Source organism: Oncorhynchus masou, chromosome 10, assembly GCF_036934945.1.
Source record: "Oncorhynchus masou masou isolate Uvic2021 chromosome 10, UVic_Omas_1.1, whole genome shotgun sequence".
Lineage (NCBI taxonomy): Eukaryota > Metazoa > Chordata > Actinopteri > Salmoniformes > Salmonidae > Oncorhynchus > Oncorhynchus masou.
In genome coordinates this window covers 30,245,945-30,262,685 of record NC_088221.1, presented here as the reverse complement: position 1 = coordinate 30,262,685, position 16,741 = coordinate 30,245,945, and the positions used below count along the sequence as shown (strand labels likewise).

Genomic DNA, 16,741 nt, shown 5'->3' with positions numbered 1-16,741 from the left:
TTGGCTCAAGGTTCCTCCGAGTCCCTGCATTCCATTGTCGCTGCTCATCTGTGCAGGCTATGCCAGTTAGTCCACTGGACACTGCATTCTGCACCTGTTATAAACTTACCTTGCTATTGTTCTCAATGAGATGAGACCACGTATGCTTACCATATTTTAGGCATTACCGCCCAACCACAAGGTTATTTTAAGAACCTTATTCACCCAGAAAAACAACAACACTAAAGAAATGCCTGTGAGCCTGACATGTTTAAATCCATTGTATACCCGACTCACCTGGACTCCATAAACCTGCCTTGCTTCACCAACATGAGATTTGACAGGATACTTACAGATTCCCCACACTAATACAGCAGTTCTGTTGATCCACAAATACATGTTAACATAACCAATACATCATGACATTCTCAATTCAGCTTTCATCTAACAAAACGTTTGGTCTAACTGATGTTAAATCAAATCAAATGTATTTATATAGATAGCCCTTCTTACATCAGCTGATATATCAAAGTGCTGTACAGAAACCCAGCCTAAAACCCCAAACAGCAAGCAATGTAGGTGTAGAAGCACGGTGGCTAGGAAAAACTCCCTAGAAAGGCCAAAACCTAGGAAGAAACCTAGAGAGGAACTAGGCTATGAGGGGTGGCCAGTCCTCTTCTGGCTGTGCCGGGTGGAAATTATAACAGAACATGGCCAAGATGTTCAAATGTTCATAAATGACCAGCATGGTCAAATAATAATAATCACAGTAGTTGTCGAGGGTGCAACAGGTCAGCACCTCAGGAGTAAAAGTCAGTTGGCTTTTCATAGCCGATCATTGAGAGTATCTCTACCTCTCCTAGTGTCTCTAGAAAATTGAAAACAGCAGTTCTGGGACAGGTAGCACGTCCGGTGAACAGGTCAGGGTTCCATAGCCACAGGCAGAACAGTTGAAACTGGAGCAGCAGCACGGCCAGGTGCACTGGGGACAGCAAGGAGTCATCATGCCAGGTAGTCCTGAGGCATGGTCCTAGGGCTCAGGTCCTCCGAGAGAAAGAGAGAATTAGAGAGAGCATACTTATTTCACACAGGACACTGGATAAGACAGGAGAAATACTCCAGATATAACAGACTAACCCTAGCCCCCCGACACATAAACTACTGCAGCCTAAATACTGGAGGCTGAGACAGGAGGTGTCAGGAGACACTGTGGCCCCATCCGATGATACCCCCGGACAGGGCCAAACAGGCAGGATATAACCCCACCCACTTTGCCAAAGCACAGCCCCCACACCACTAGAGGGATATCTCCAACCACCAACTTACCATCCTGAGACAAGGCCGAGTATAGCCCACACAGATCTCCGCCATGGCAAACCCAATGTTAAGCTTGACTATTTTATCATTCTGTGTCTTGATAAGACAGTATTGCACACATTCATCTATAAAAGGAACAAAGAAAATAAATGTACTTGAGAACATGCATGCTTGCCTGTGTCTGTATATGTACATTAGTGACAATACTGTGCATTATACTAGTAGGCTATATTCACTATTCAACCATTGTACAACAGTGTGTGCCATTGTGTCTTCATCCACTGCTCTGCCCACTGGGGCACTTCTCTCAATGAGACCCTATATTTTCATTCATTTCTCAGTGTGTATGTGTAACTGCCTGCTTGCATGCTCCTGAAGGTTACATTCTTTATAGTGTTGGATCAACATACACCTGGAACTGTTATGTGCACTTCTACCATGCTCCCTCCTTGCCCGTGTGGGTTTTCTGTGGGCTGTGTGTGTAGGTGGAGTATGAGAAGAGGAAGAAGGCTGAGGGTAGGATGGTGAGAGCATACAGGCAGCAGGTGATGGACATGCTCTTCTCCGCCTTCGAGGAACACCAGTACTACAACATCAAAGACCTGGTGGAGGTCGCCAAGCAACCTGTGGTTAGTGTCACACACACACACATTCAGAAACCTGTCCACTCTCCTGCATGATTGCATTACCATAGGTGAGTGTAAGCTGCGAGCTATTCTGCTCAGCTCTCAAGGATAGATTACACTCCACCACTGTAACCCTCATTCTCCAGGGTGCTTCACAAAGAGACCAGCATGTCCGAGTGGACTATAGTTACCTGAGGCCTGATTAGTCACACATAAGTAAGGCAGTATCCGAACACAGATCTATTATATTTGGAGAAGCGTCAACTGTTACCCACTACTGACGTCTAGTGGACATTATCAACTACAACATTATTATTATTTTGTTCACCTTTATTTAACTAGGGAGGCTTGTTGAGAACAAGTTCTCATTTACAACTGTGACCTGGCCAAGATAAAAGCAAAGCAGTTTGATACATACAACAACACAGAGTTACACATGGAATAAACAAACATACAGTCAATAATACAGGAGAAAGAAAAGTCTATATATACAGTGTGTGCAAATTAGGTAAGATTAAGGAGGTATGTCAAAAAATAGGCCATAGTGGCGAGGTAATTACGACACAGCAATTAAAACACTGGAGTGACAGATGTGCAGAAGATGAATGTGCAAGTAGAGATACTGGGGTGCAAAATAAATATGGTATGGGGATGAGGTAGTTGGATGGGCTATTTACAGATAGGCTATGTACAGGTGCAATGATCTGTGAGCTGCTCTGACAGCTGGTGCTTGAAGTTAGTGATGGAGATAAGAATCTCCAGCTATTTTTTGCAGTTCATTCCAGTCATTGGCAGCAGAGAACTGGAAGGAAAGGCGGCCAAAGGAGGAATTGGCTTTGGGGGTGACCAGTGAAATACACCTGCTGGAGCGCGTGCTGCGGGTGAATGCTGATATGGTGACCAGTGAACTAAGATAAGGAGGGGTTTTACCTAGCAAAGACTTGTAGATGACCTGGAGCCAGTGGATTTGGCGACGAGTATGAAGCGAGGGCCAGCCAACGAGAACATGGCTTTTGACACTAGAAGTAGACAAATGCTTCTTCTAGTTTTCAGAATAAGGGTGCAGGCAGTAGCTGTGTGAACATGGAAACTGTAGAGTCCAGCCCTGAACTGCCTCTCTCCTATAGACATATGTAAAGTAGACCTACTTGAAGGAGATCCTGAGGGAGATCAACATGTACAATGCTAAAGGAACCCACAAGAGCACCTGGGAACTGAAGCCAGTGTACCACTACCAGGGAAGTGGGGACGAGCCCAGAAAGGAACATCCTGCCTGGGATATAAATGCTGACCCAAGGGCCTCACATCATGGTGGAGAGTTTGGGGGGGGGGGGGTCTTTCTGTTCTTTGACTGGTACTCAAAGTCACATGACCAGTGTTTGTTGTCAACCTGTTGATAGGATGGTGTGGGGATCTTGAACTATGAACCATACTGTGCGAAGCACTTGCCTTATAGCTGGGTATTTTTGATGTGCTATTCTGATTTTATTTTTTCACCTTACTTAGAGAAGCTGCAACTGTGCAATAAATAATTTATAAAGAACTCCTGTAAAATAATGGAACTACTGGTATTTGTATTTTTGACATTTTCTTTCACTGAATATGTAGGCCTACTTACTAAACATTTCAACAAAAAGGCCATTGGTATTAACATAAAATATATTTCATAGATCCAATGATTGTATCATCTACGTTTTTAAACAAATCAACACCACAACTGGAAATGTTTTACCCAGTGTTAAATTTTTCACAACTCAAATCAGGAAGTCCTAAGCTATCCCACTACCTTTAGTAATGGTGTCACTTTTAATGGAACTGTAAACTACGCAAATGGAGGAGTCACACCTGCTCCCGCTCTCCTTCGCCACCATTACACACACCTGTTTCCCTCATCACGCGCATCAGCGATTCATTGGACTCACCTGGACTCAAATCACCTGCTCTCATTACCTCCCCTATATCTGCCTGTTCACCAGCTTTTCCCCACTTCAGCATTTATTGTCATGTAGTTTTGTTGCCCCTGTTCTAACGCTGGTCCTGTCCTGGTCATTGGCCATTCATGAAATGTTCAACTCCAGGTACCTGTTTCTCATCTCCAGCGTAGGTTCTTACTGGAGGTCTGAGATTTAATCAATCAACAATAAATAACCAATTAATTAACTAATCAGTGGACTGAAGCCTTGTCTTTGCAGAGATTAACAAAGCATCCCAGCAAACTGTGTGACATATTGAATGTCCCAGGTAGAAATGTAACATATTAGACCTGACACAATTCCTTATTCTGCATAACAGAGGCATATCTGCTCTACTATATACACTACTGTACAAACGTTTGGGGTCACTTAGAAACAGTGATTGCTGTTTTTGAAAGAAAAGCAATTTGTCCATTTAAAATAACATCAAATTGATCAGAAATACAGTGTCGACATTTAATGTTTTAAATGACTATTGTAGCTGGAAACGGGTGATTTGTAACAGAATATCAACAGTGAGGAGGTGACTCCAGGATGCTGGCCTTCTACGCAGAGTTGCAAAGAAAGCGCCACATCTCAGACTGACCAATAAAAATAAAAAGGTAGTGTGTATATATATATGTACAGAATCAATACCAAAATACTGTCACAGCACCCCTTCAGTCAACCCCATTTACATGACTTGGTTTGGGCATCATACAGTGCCTTGAAAAAGTATTCACCCCCCTTGGTATTTTTCCTATTTGTTGCATTGCAACCTGTAAATTAAATTTCTTTTATTTGGATTTCATGTAAATGGACATACACAAAATACTCCAAATTGGTGAAGTGAAAAACAATAACTTGTGGTACGTGCATATGTATTCGCCGGCTTTAACACAAAGCCTCTAAATAAGATCTGGTGCAACCAACCGTCAGAAGTCACATAATTAGTTAAATAAAGTCCACCTGTGTGCAATCTAAGTGTAACATGATCTAAGTATATATATACACACCTGTTCTGAAAGGCCCCAGAGTCTGCAGCACCACCAAGCAAGCGGCACCATGAAGACCAAGGAGAGAGGCAAATCAGAGAGGCAAAAAAAGAGACCAAAGACAACCCTGAAGGATCTGCAAAGGTCCACAGAGGAGATTGGAGTATCTGTCCGTAGGACCACTAAGCCGTACACTCCACAAAGCTGGGCTTTATGGAAGAGTGGCCAGAAAAAAAGCCATTGCTTAAAGAATAAAATAAGCAAACAAGTTTGGTGTTCGCCAAAAGGCATGTGGGAGACTCCCCAAACAAATGGAAGGTACTCTGGTGAGATGAGACCAATTTAGCTTTTTGGCCATCAAGGAAAACACTGTCTGGTGCAAACCCAACACATCACCTTGAGAACACCACCTCCACAGGGAAGCATGGTGATGGCAGCACCATGCTATGGGTATGTTTTTCATCAGCAGGGACTGGGAAACTGGCCAGAATTGAAGAAATGATGGATGGTGCTAAATACAGGGACATTCTTGAGGGAAACCTGTTTCAGTCTTCCAGAGATTTGAGACTGGGACGGAGGTTCACCTTCCAGCAGGATAATGACCCCAAGCATACTGCTAAAGCAACACTCAAGTTGTTTTACGGGAAAAATGTAAATGTCTTGGAATGGCCAAGTCAAAGCCCAGACCTCAATCTAATTGAGAATCTGTGGTATGACTTAAAGACTGCTGTACACCAGCGGTACCCATCCAACTTGAAGGAGTTGGAGCAGTTTTGCCTTGAAGTTTGGGCAAAAATCCCATTGGCTAGATGTGCCAAGCTTATAGAGACAACCCCCAAGAGACTTGCAGCTGTAATTGCTGCAAAAGGTGGCTCTACAAAGTATTGACTTGGGGGGGTGAATAGTTAAGCACGCTAAAGTTCTGTTTTTTTTGTCTTATTTCTTGTTTGTTTCACAAAAAATATTGTGTAAATCAAATGATACAACCCCCCCAAAACAAAATCTATTTGAATTCCAGTTTGTAAGGCAACAAAATAGGAAAAATGACAAGAGGGTGAACTTTCGCAAGCCATTGTATAATACTTTAAACCACTGGTTGGTCAGTGGTCGTGGGTCAGGTGAGATGCAGCTAAGCAGCCAATAGAGGCAAAGTTCTTACATGGAACCCAAGAAAGAACTTTGCTTGCACTTACTAGCTAATTTGTCCTATTTAGCTAGCTTGCCGTTGCTAGCTAATTTATCCTGTGATATAAACATTGAGTTGTTATTTCACCTGAAATGCACAAGCTCCTCTACTCTGCTAATTAATCCACACATAAAACGGCCAACCGAATTGTTTCTAGTCATCTCTCCTCCTTCCAAGCTTTTTCATCTTTGAACTTATATGGTGATTGGCATCTACACTTTTATAGTATTACCACGACAACCAGAAAAACATTTAGTCTTTCAATCACCCACGTGGGTATAACCAATGAGGAGATGGCACGGCAGGACTTTCAGCGTGATCTGCATCAGAAATAGAAAGGACTTCTATTTTAGCCGTTGGCAACGCAGACACTCGTTGGAACGCGCGAGCAGTATGGGTGCAATAATTGAACAACATGGATTTCTAAATTTATTTTGCGACACTCGCGCACGCGTCCGGTCTGGTCAGCATGTTAGACCAGAGTGTTACTGCGAGAGAGAAAAAGAACAGTGGTTATAACACGAATAGACTGGTGGACAAGTTATAACATAAATAGACTGGGCTAAAGGGACTAATTTCTCGATCTCCAGGCCGTCTTTGAAGAATGTCATGAAGGAAGTGATGCCGTCCTCACGGAAGTCCAGAACACCAACCATACCATCTGGGTTCATACACCTGTAAAGAACTAGTGGAGAGTGAGTGTAAGTGGATGAAGACATTTGGTCATTGTAATTCCACACGTTAGTTCTTAAGATATTTGATCAAGGTTTAAGATAAATGATTGAATAATTCTACTCAGAAACTTAACCATTAGGGATTAGAGGTTATGTAGCGTGAACAAGGAGAAATTCAAAATAATAAACACTGCTCCAACTAGGTTGGAGTGGGGAAGAGAGGAATGCATGTGTGTGTGTCTAAAGTAAGCAAAGAGGGTCCTTAACCTATGTTTGAACTGACCCGGCTATAACTCTGTGGAGATGAATAAGACAGCGAGAGCCCCTCCAGGTTTTCCGTATCTATGGGGGACCGGAACTGTCTACTAAGTGGTAATAAACTGTGGTGAAACTTCAGGAGATAATTCAGATATATTGTGTGTCATGTATGTGCGCTAGTGAGTTGGAATGAACTTTTGACGCTGCTTTGTCCTGGTTGGAGAGGAGGGACATTTTAAAACCCATCACGTCATATGTAATATATAAAATGATGTACATGGTACTATGATCAGCTCTCGAGAATAAATGCTATTGGCTAATTTTGGTAGATTGGTCTCTGTCCATTTTATGCAAATAAGGATCTTACAAATTCTTAGAAACAGACAGCGATTTAAATTGGTTAATGAACACATAGGAATTGTTATAATCCTTTAACACTTCTCCAATTTAAAAAACAACAACAATTTTTTAAGCAAGCTCATAACTGTTGAATTTCGTAGGCCTGGAACTCCATTCCTCCAAAGGTGTCATCACAGCTTGACTGAGCACAAATAGTTGTGATGTGAGGAATATGTCAATATATGTCAAGGTTTGGCAGGGACCCCATCCATCTTAAACCTCTCCTTTAATGAATTGCTACTTATTTATACAGAACATATACAGTACCAATCAAACGTTTGGACACACCAGCTGAATTTGCTGTAGGCAGTAGTAGATGTATAGCTGTAACTAGTAGTTACCTGGTAGTTCTTCATGTTGCCCATGATCTTCTTGATCTCCTCCTGAGCTCCAGCCATGAAGGGCTTCACTCTGTCTGAGTTGTTCTCCTCCAGCTTAGCCTTGATCCTGCACACACACCTTCAACTGCTTTTCATTTCAAATAAGGACATTTTCATCTACATAAGTAGTCACAGTTGTGAGGAGCATACAGGGAGACTGATGGGTTTTGCCTGTATCAGTCCTAGCACACACAACACATGCGCAGACACCCGTCACTAAAACACTCACGCCTTCATGTAGTCCTTGATGTAGCCCTTGTATGAGTCCTTGGTGAAGGATGTCTCCTGCAGTTTGTGGTTGAGGACAATGTCCACTCCACTGACTGTGCTGGACTCGCAGCCGTCATCCTGCACCTCCGCCGACGCATTTGCCCCCAACAGACAGTCATCGATATTCTCTGTTCTACTAACCATCTGAGGGGAAATATCAGAGGAAGGAGAGTGAATGCTGAATCACTCAGTGGTTGGGTCCCATTACTGTCAAACACCTTATTCTATTTCAGGACCATCTGATAGGACTTGTCTATGTAAACTCAGGCATAATGCAAAACTATGAGTTGATATGATACCCAAGTCAATAAGTGTTTCCAAATCCTAATACACCTCACCTCTCACCACCACAACTCAGAGAGCTTATACCTGCAGTGGAGACGCACCTTTCCCTCAACTTCCAATAACATCCCATTTGGTGATTCTTTGATCTTGTAAATGTCAGAGAACATTTCATCCCCTGCAATAAAACAGAATGAATAGAAACCACATTAATAGCTCAGTCACAAGGTTACATTGTTGTCAGGTAGTTTGCCTTGGGCCTTCTACAGACTTCCCCAGGCCAGGTCCTGCTGCTGCCGGCTAACATAGCTGAGCTTGCCCACTAATCCTATTTGTTAGACGGCTGACAGACATGCTAGCAAGAACTGCTATGTTTACAAAGCTAATATAACTGGATTAGAAGCACAGCTTTAAGCTAATATAGTATGCATGCAAATGCTCAATGGGTGTATAAACGAATAACGTACAGTTCAACCATTGAGTGATTGATAGCGTTTGCTGTCAGTTAGTTGACGGTCTTTTGTCAACTGTCAAATCTGTCAGCGCGCGCATAGAACACAAGCAGCTGCAGGCTGACTAACTAACAAGGTCCACATATCCCAGTACCGTAAACTGCACCTGTTTTGCATCGCGATAAGTAAATATTCTCCTTTGGTTACATTACCAAACATTTTTTCTTGATTAAAATCCCCGGAGTGTGTAATCGTAAAACAGTTTATAGTAAAAACATACACAGCTGAGGTTACGTGTGGCCCTGTGCAATGCCTCATAAACCTTTTGCTTTCAGCTCCCCAACCAGAAGGTGGGATATAGGTTTCGTATTTCTTTGTGCAATTTGCAGCTATGAAACAAAATGTCAGGAAAACGTTTAAAACAGCTACTGTCGCATTTTTCTGCTATAACCCCTGTAGAGCCCTGCAAATTGACCACCCATCAACGTGGCTGCTGAAATACACATTCTTACAAGCCAATACTTAAATCTACACGCATTTGGCAAGCGGCAGGTGTTCATTTTATGCCCGATTTCCTTTTGCTGCGAGTTCAAAGATTTTTAATTTGCTTAATGCAACGAACAGTGCACTCTACTGGAGCAAAATGCTTACAGCACCTGGTATTCTCAGACAGTGTTGCCAATGTTGTCGCTAAATTTAGCGAGTATTCAGACTCCTCTAGTGACACATTTAAAAAAAAGCGACTAGCTACTTTTTCTGGTGTTATTGGAGACTGACGTGAAAGCACGTATCGTTCTTACGGGTGCTGCCGTGGACCCGACCCCACCCCAAAGCAAAGCACTCACATGCAGCCCAGTCCTTGCATTGCAGTCAGAGCAGGAGATGTTCACCCCTCCACATCCAGACTGCAAATGAATCACGCATGCGGGAAGCCGCTCCTGGCAGAGCCGGCCCTGGCTTACTTTTATTTTTAAACAATTAACCTGAATTAGGGCCAGACTAATTACCATAATTCTCACATTGCCATTGACAGTTTTTTTCTATTGTCTCTTTTTGGTCCATTTAGATTGTTAATGTAGATTGTATACAAACAAAATGTGAAAAATGTTATGGTTAAAAATGTTAATGTTTTACTGTGACTTGTTGTCGGCTCCGAAGTGGACCATAAGGTTAAAAACAAATTAAGAAAATTAAAATTAAAAATATATATTTTTTAAACGAAGTAACTCTGCCAGTGTCTCTTTTGGGTCACTTTTGCCGGTCCCAAGCCCGGAAAAGGAGGAGGGTTGGAATTGTGACATTAAAAAAAACAAGAATCGACAGAAGAAATTTCATTTGTAGTTCTAAACATATTTAGGGTGTTTTTTTACTAACTTTTTCTCTCTCCGACAGTGTCCATCACAATTACATTCTCATGGTCAATTATGCAAACTATGTGATGACACTCATTTAGCGACTTTTAGGACAGCCAATAGCTACTTTCCTTACTGAGGAGTTGGCAACACTGTCAAGCAGTCTTCCATCCAGGTACTAACCAGGCCCGACGATGTTTCGTTTCCAAGATCGGCCGAGATCAGGCGTAGTCAAGTTGGTATGGCCGTAAATAGGAATAACACTTAGTACACCTTATAAAGTGAATCGCTCCAAAAAAAAAATGGAATACAAAGGCAGATGGAGTGCAACCGTAGTACAACCCATCTTTACATTCCAGAGCATATATTTGAGTCTTGTGAAAATACTTACTCTCATCGGTAACCTCAGTTGTTTTCAGCACCAATAGTTATGGATAATATTTGTGAATATGGGTCACATAATAAAACAAAACACACAAGCATATGGCACATGATGCTATGGGCACAACAGCACACCGTTAGATGCGATATTAGCCAGGCATTGTGGCAGGATTAACTCCGCAAGGGGGCATCAGAAATGACGAAGGGGGCACAACTATTTTTTGCTTGCTGATAACACAGGATGGATAATAATCGATAGTACAATTACATACAATGTATTTGTAGCCACGCACGGCTGTCTTGCCGCAAGAAAACAGGCTATTGCACCGCTTTACAGACATGGACAATTCATAACTGGCTCGAGAAATGACAAATTATGACAACGCTAAACAGCTACATGCGCAATACCTATCAATGCAATGCAAAACATTTGCTAATTACCGTAATAACACTTTCCCATGACAATACAATGAATTTCCAATCGCGGAACGCAAATAATAATGTACAATGCAATATCACGATTTAACTGTACAATGCAGCTTGGACGCAGCTACCAAGCTGTCGTCCCACAAGAGTGCGGTATGATAACAGAGAAATGTATATTCCATACCAACGATATGTTTATGGAAACACTATGGCTCCATCGTTACTGAACCATTGGTCTGCCCACCCTCATCAATGTCATTCAAAACACCTCTTCTACCATATCAAACAATATTCAAAACAATCTGATTTTATTATAAACCAAACATTTCCAATCACAGAAATCAAGCAGTATACTTGGCAGCAACGCCAATAAAGAAATCACGTCTACGCCTATTTCTGACATTTGCCACGCATTTCCAGAAGCTAGCAAATAACAAAATATTACAAATCAAATTTATTTATAAAGCCCTTCTTACATCAGCTGATGCCACAAAGTGTTGTACAGAAACCCAGCCTAAAACCCCAAACAGCAAGCAATGCAGGTGTAGAAAAACGGTGGCTAGGAAAAACTCCCTAGAAAGGCCAAAACCTAGGAAGAAACCTAGAGAGGAACCAGTACTCTTCTGGCTGTGCCGGATGGAAATTATAACAGAACATGGCCACGATGTTCAAATGTTCATAGATGACCAGCAGGTTAAAATAATAATAATCACAGTGGTTGTAGACGGTGCAACAGCATCTCAGGAGTAAGTGTCAGTTAGCTTTTCATAGCCGATCATTGAGAGTATCTCTACCGCTCCTGCTGTCTCTAGAGAGTTGAAAACAGCAGGTCTGGGACAGGTAGCACGTCCGGTGAACAGGTCAGGGTTCCATAGCCGCAGGCTGAACAGTTGAAACTGGAGCAGCAGCACGACTAGGTGGACCGTGGACAGCAAGGAGACATCATGCCAGGTAGTCCTGAGGCATGGTCCTAGGGCTCAGGCCCTCCGAGAAAGAAAGAAAGAAAGAAAGAAAGAAAGAAAGAAAGAAAGAAAGAAAGAAAGAAAGAAAGAAAGAAAGAAAGAAAGAAAGAAAGAAAGAAAGAAAAGAAGAAAGAAAGAAAGAGAAAAATAAAGAATTTAGAGAGCACACTTAAATTCACACAGGACACCGGATAAGACAGGATAAATTCTCCAGATATAACAAACTGACCCTAGACCCCCGACACAAACTATTGCAGCATAAATACTGGAGGCTGAGACAGGAGGGGTCAGGAGACACTGTGGCCCCGTCCTACGATGCCCCCGGACAAGGCCAAACAGGCAGGATATAACCCCACCCACTTTGCCAAAGCACAGCCCCCACACCACTAGAGGGATATCTCCAACCACCAACTTACCATCCTGAGACAAGGCCGAGTACGACCACAAAGATCTCCCCAACTGCACAACCAAGGGGAGTGCCAACCCGGACAGAAAGATCACGTCAGTGACTCAACCCAGAGACAGCAAGGGCGGTTTGTGGCTCTAGTGCCTTTCCGTTCACCTTCACAGTCCAGCCAACCTGTTCTTACCCAGATTCAAAAGAGTTGCAGCCGCCTTGATGCTGTGTTGAACCTGCTCAGCAGTCTCTCTTTCCACTCCCCACAGAATTTGCTTGTAAGATCCCTCTCAAATGCCAGTTGAATCAGCTGCGCCTGTGCAACATTGTCTGTGCTCACTGAATACGTTTTTCAATGTTGACAAAGAGTTCTCGCATGTTGCCATAGGTGTTCTATCCAAAATGCTCTGCGTACTCCATTTTTCTTCTCCAGATCGGGCGATTTCATTCTGTAGAAACTAGCATGTGACAGTAAACTCAGCTTCCACAGTCTCCTGAGATTAAGTCCAGCAGTGGTTTCACATTTTCCACATTCCATAAAGGTTTCATTCTCTGGGTGCAAGGCACATAGGGTCTCAACAAGTTGGCTGTTTTGTTCGTTAAATCTTGCTGACATTTCTCCCTGTACAGCACCCAGAGTGCTGAAAAACAGTATTTTGCACTCCTTCTCATTATAACCTCTTCTTGCTGACCCATTGTTGTTTCGACCACATATTCTTTTAGATTACTACTTACTGCTCTTTGCCGTTTGCTTGGAGCGGGGTATCCGTGTGATTGTATTTCTCCCATAACTCATCAAACTCACTGTCACGTTGCAGTTGTGGGCACAGCGGACGACTCAGATGCCAGTGTACAGATCAGTTGCTTCAACCTGAAGTAACTTGTTAAAGGGGTCAAGCAGACTGAGGACTTTGTGGACCATGAAGGCAATGAATCTGAAGCTCTGCTCACAAATAGCTTTCAATAGGTCCACAGCCTCAAGTCGCACCTCTGTACCATAATTTTATAACGACACTCACCATGGCCAGATGACCACTGCTCAAGCAGCCGTTTCAGTTTCTCTCCCGTATATTGCGCAGCCACAGTTGGTTTCCTGAGGAACTTGTAAAGGGAATTACACAAATTAAAAAAGTAATCCAATGCTCAGAGAATATAGCGTGCACTATGACTAAATGCAGCTGGTGGTTAAAGCAATGCACATAAGGCACTTCCTGATTCAGCACTACCTTTCCTCCACTACCTTTCCTGCACTACCTTTTGCATGCCCCCATGCTTACCACACATCACACTGGCCCTATCATAACATTGACTAAGAATCTTCTCTGTGCTAAGGCCAACATTTGTTAGCTCTGACAGGACCAAGTTAGTCAGCGATAAAGCATCATACTCTACTCGTTGCCGTTCGAGCATCCTCTCATGCTGTATCACCACCTGGTACGGCAACTGCACTGCCCACAACTGCAAGGCTCTCCAGATGGTGGTGCGGTCTTCCCAACGCATCACCGGGGGGGACACACTGCCTGTCCTCCAGGACACCTACAGCACCCAATGTCACAGGAAGGCCAAAAAGATCTTCAAGGACATCAACCACCCGAGCCACAGCCTGTTCACACCGCCACCATCCAGAAGGCGAGGTCAGTACAGGTGCATCAAATCTGGGACCGAGAGACTGAAAAACAGCTTCTATCTCAATGCCATCAGAAGGTTAAATAGCTATCACTAGTGGCTACCACCTGGTTACCCTGCAATTTAGAGGCTGCTGCCCTATATACATAGACATGGAATTACTGGCCACTTTAATAATGGAACACCAGTCACTTTAATAATGGAACATCAGTCATTTTAATAATGGAACACTAGTCACTTTAATACTGGTTACATTACTGTACTCAGCTGTTTCGTCTAAAACAGCAAAGCGACCAGTAGTTTCGTGGACTGAGTTCTGCAGTCAAAACCTTGCAAGCACACAAGTTATCAGATGTTTACAGTATATGGATGATTCACTCCAGTTTACTGAAAACACTTCGAGCCTATCGAGATGTAGCGACTTGAGTGGATGTGTAAAAAAGAAAAAAACGCAAATTCCGGTTGAGTGCTTTAGAAGAAGCAGCAGCGGAACCTCGCAATGTTAGACAATTATGGCCACAACTTTGTTTACAACACATGCGTATAGCTATTCTAACAATGAATCTGTTGCTAAATGTACACACAGGCAGTAGCGATACTTTGTATAGCCTACAGTAGTAATATATCGATTTAGTGCATGTGGAGGGGGCAACTTTAAAAATGATGAGGTCTAGCTATCATTCCGAACTCAAAATGGCATTCATACTAGGTAGTAGTCTTCATAGCTACAATATTCAGCTACATCCACTATCATATTCTCATCCAATTACAACTCAGTCGCCTGGCATTTTACCTTAATGTCAATCAAAGAAACATGAATGTAATTAAAGTTACCTACATACACTGAAACAAACGTCTGTAGCCAAACGTGTACAAGCAGGCTCTTTGTGTAGCATTCTCTGAAGGTCTGAAATGTTATTCCTGGGGACCCAGTGCAGTGGGGGAGGGGGGCACTCAGGAGTTGTCAGTCTCCCGCTCACTGAGCTAGCAAGCTAGTTAGCTAGCTGGTGTTATTCTCAAACCAACAAAAGCACATAGTTTTTCGAGTACAAACACACACATTACAATATATAATGTATCACCAATGACTCACTGCTATTGAAGTACATTTTTGACTCACCATCTCTGTCAACAGGCTAGATTCGAAGATGGAGCTCGTGACTGTTGCTGGCTAGCTAGCTGGCCATCTTGCTCAATATCCTGGCAGGCTACAACTGTTTTACTAAATATTAGCTAGCTAAATAAACAATAAAATATGAATGTACTGTCGTAGAAATATTCGCTCAATAATATTTCTCAGATACAGGAACTTGTGAACTTGTCAAATATATTTTATTACAAAGTAACAAGCCGAGGTGGTCCATGGATCAACTGCCTTTCCAGCCTTGGCACATACTTTTTATACAGTTTTCCTCCTTACGTCACACATATAGTCGTTCCTCTTTATGTTAATGATTCATCCCCTTGGGGATTTAGCCACCTTATAATTTTGCCTTGCACTTCCAGTTGAAGTCAGAAGTTTACATACACTTAGGTTGGAGTCATTAAAACTCGTTTTTCAACCACTCCACAAATTTCGTTAGGACATCTACTTTGTGCATGGCAAAAATATGTCCAACTATTGTTTCAGACCGATTATTTCACTGATAATTCACTTTATCACAATTCCAGTGGGTCAGAAGTTTACATACACTAAATTAACTGTGCCTTTTAAACAGCTTGGGAAATTCCAGAAAATGATGTCATGGCCTTAGAAGTTTCTGATAGGCTAATTGACACAATTTGAGTCAATTGGAGGTGTACCTGTGGATGTATTTCAAGGCCTACCTTCAAACTCAGTGCCTCATTGCTTGACATCATGGGAAAATCAAGAGAAATCAGCCAAGACCTCAGAAAATAAATTGTAGACCTCCGCAAGTCTGCTTCATCCTTGGGAGCAATTTCCAAATGCCTGAAGGTACCACGTTCATCTCTACAAACAATAGTACACAAGTATAAACACCATGGGACCACGCAGCCATCATAACGCTCAGGAAGGAGACGCAGTCTGTCTCCTAGAGATGAACGTACTTTGGTGCGAAAAGTACAATCAATCCCAGAACAACAGCAGAGGACCTTGTGAAGATGCTGGAGGTAACGGGTACAAAAGTATCTATATCCATAGTAAAACGAGTCCTATATCGACATAACCTGAAAGGCCGCTCAGCAAGGAAGAAGCCACTGTTCCAAAACCGCCATAAAAAAGCCAGACTACGGTTTGCAACTGCACATGAGGACAAAGATTTTACTTTTTGGAGAAATGTCCTCTGGTCTGATGAAACAAAAATAGAACTGTTTGGCCATAATGACCATCGTTATGTTTGGAGGAAAAAGGGGGAGGCTTGCAAGCCGAAGAACACCATCCCAACCGTGAAGCACAGGGTTGGCAGAATCATGTTGTTGGGGTGCTTTGCTGGAGGAGGGACTGGTGCACTTCACAAAATAGATGACATCATGAGGCAGGAAAATTATGTGGATATATTGAAGCAACATCTCAAGACATCAGTCAGGAAGTTAAAGCTTGGTCGCAAATGGGTCTTCCAAAAGGACAACAAAGTCAAGATATTGGAGTGGCCATGACAAAGCCCTGATCTCAATCCCATAGACAATTTGTGGGCAGACCTGGTAAAGCGTGTGTGAGCAAGGAGGCTTACAAACCTGACTCAGTCACACCAGCTCTGTCAGGAGGAATGGGCCAAAATTCACCCAACTTATTGTGGGAAGCTTGTGGAAGGTTCCCTGAAACGTTTGACCCAAATTAAACAATTTAAAGGCAATGCTACCAAAT

The 16,741-nt window shown here is 42.7% G+C and overlaps 1 protein-coding gene and 1 long non-coding RNA gene across 5 annotated transcripts; both read right to left on the bottom strand.

The window, feature by feature from the left end:
* Window positions 1–7,616: 7,616 nt before the first annotated feature.
* Window positions 7,617–9,634, bottom strand: LOC135546975 (translationally-controlled tumor protein homolog). Of its 3 annotated transcripts, XM_064975534.1 has the most exons (4): window positions 9,616–9,634; window positions 8,423–8,496; window positions 7,996–8,180; window positions 7,617–7,833 (listed from the first exon to the last, which is right to left on the bottom strand). In XM_064975534.1, the coding sequence occupies exons 2-4, from the start codon at window positions 8,486–8,488 to the stop codon at window positions 7,632–7,634; spliced, it is 453 nt and encodes a 150-aa protein (XP_064831606.1). In that variant the 5' UTR covers window positions 8,489–8,496; window positions 9,616–9,634; the 3' UTR covers window positions 7,617–7,631. The 3 variants fall into 3 exon arrangements, with proteins under 3 accessions (XP_064831606.1, XP_064831609.1, XP_064831608.1); XM_064975537.1 differs by lacking the exon at window positions 9,616–9,634 and having other exon boundaries at window positions 8,375–8,586; XM_064975536.1 differs by lacking the exon at window positions 9,616–9,634 and having other exon boundaries at window positions 8,406–8,584.
* Window positions 9,635–11,220: 1,586 nt separating this feature from the next.
* Window positions 11,221–15,271, bottom strand: LOC135546974 (uncharacterized). 2 transcript variants are annotated; one of them, XR_010456649.1, is made up of 2 exons: window positions 15,035–15,271; window positions 11,221–13,389 (listed from the first exon to the last, which is right to left on the bottom strand). It is a non-coding gene; the product is annotated as an uncharacterized LOC135546974 (long non-coding RNA). The 2 variants fall into 2 exon arrangements; XR_010456650.1 differs by lacking the exon at window positions 15,035–15,271 and adding an exon at window positions 13,720–13,793.
* Window positions 15,272–16,741: the final 1,470 nt, after the last annotated feature.

What these genes read in the sequence shown, in the direction of transcription:
- LOC135546975 (XM_064975534.1), bottom strand. Translation starts at nt 8,488, where the DNA reads ATGTTCTCTGACATTTACAAGATCAAAGAATCACCAAATGGGATGTTA. An exon ending in TATTGGAAGTTGAGGGAAAG is followed by an intron (nt 8,181 to 8,422) that starts GTGCGTCTCCAC and finishes ATTTCCCCTCAG; the next exon opens with ATGGTTAGTAGAACAGAGAA. An exon ending in ATCAAGGACTACATGAAGGC is followed by an intron (nt 7,834 to 7,995) that starts GTGAGTGTTTTA and finishes GTGTGTGTGCAG; the next exon opens with GATCAAGGCTAAGCTGGAGG.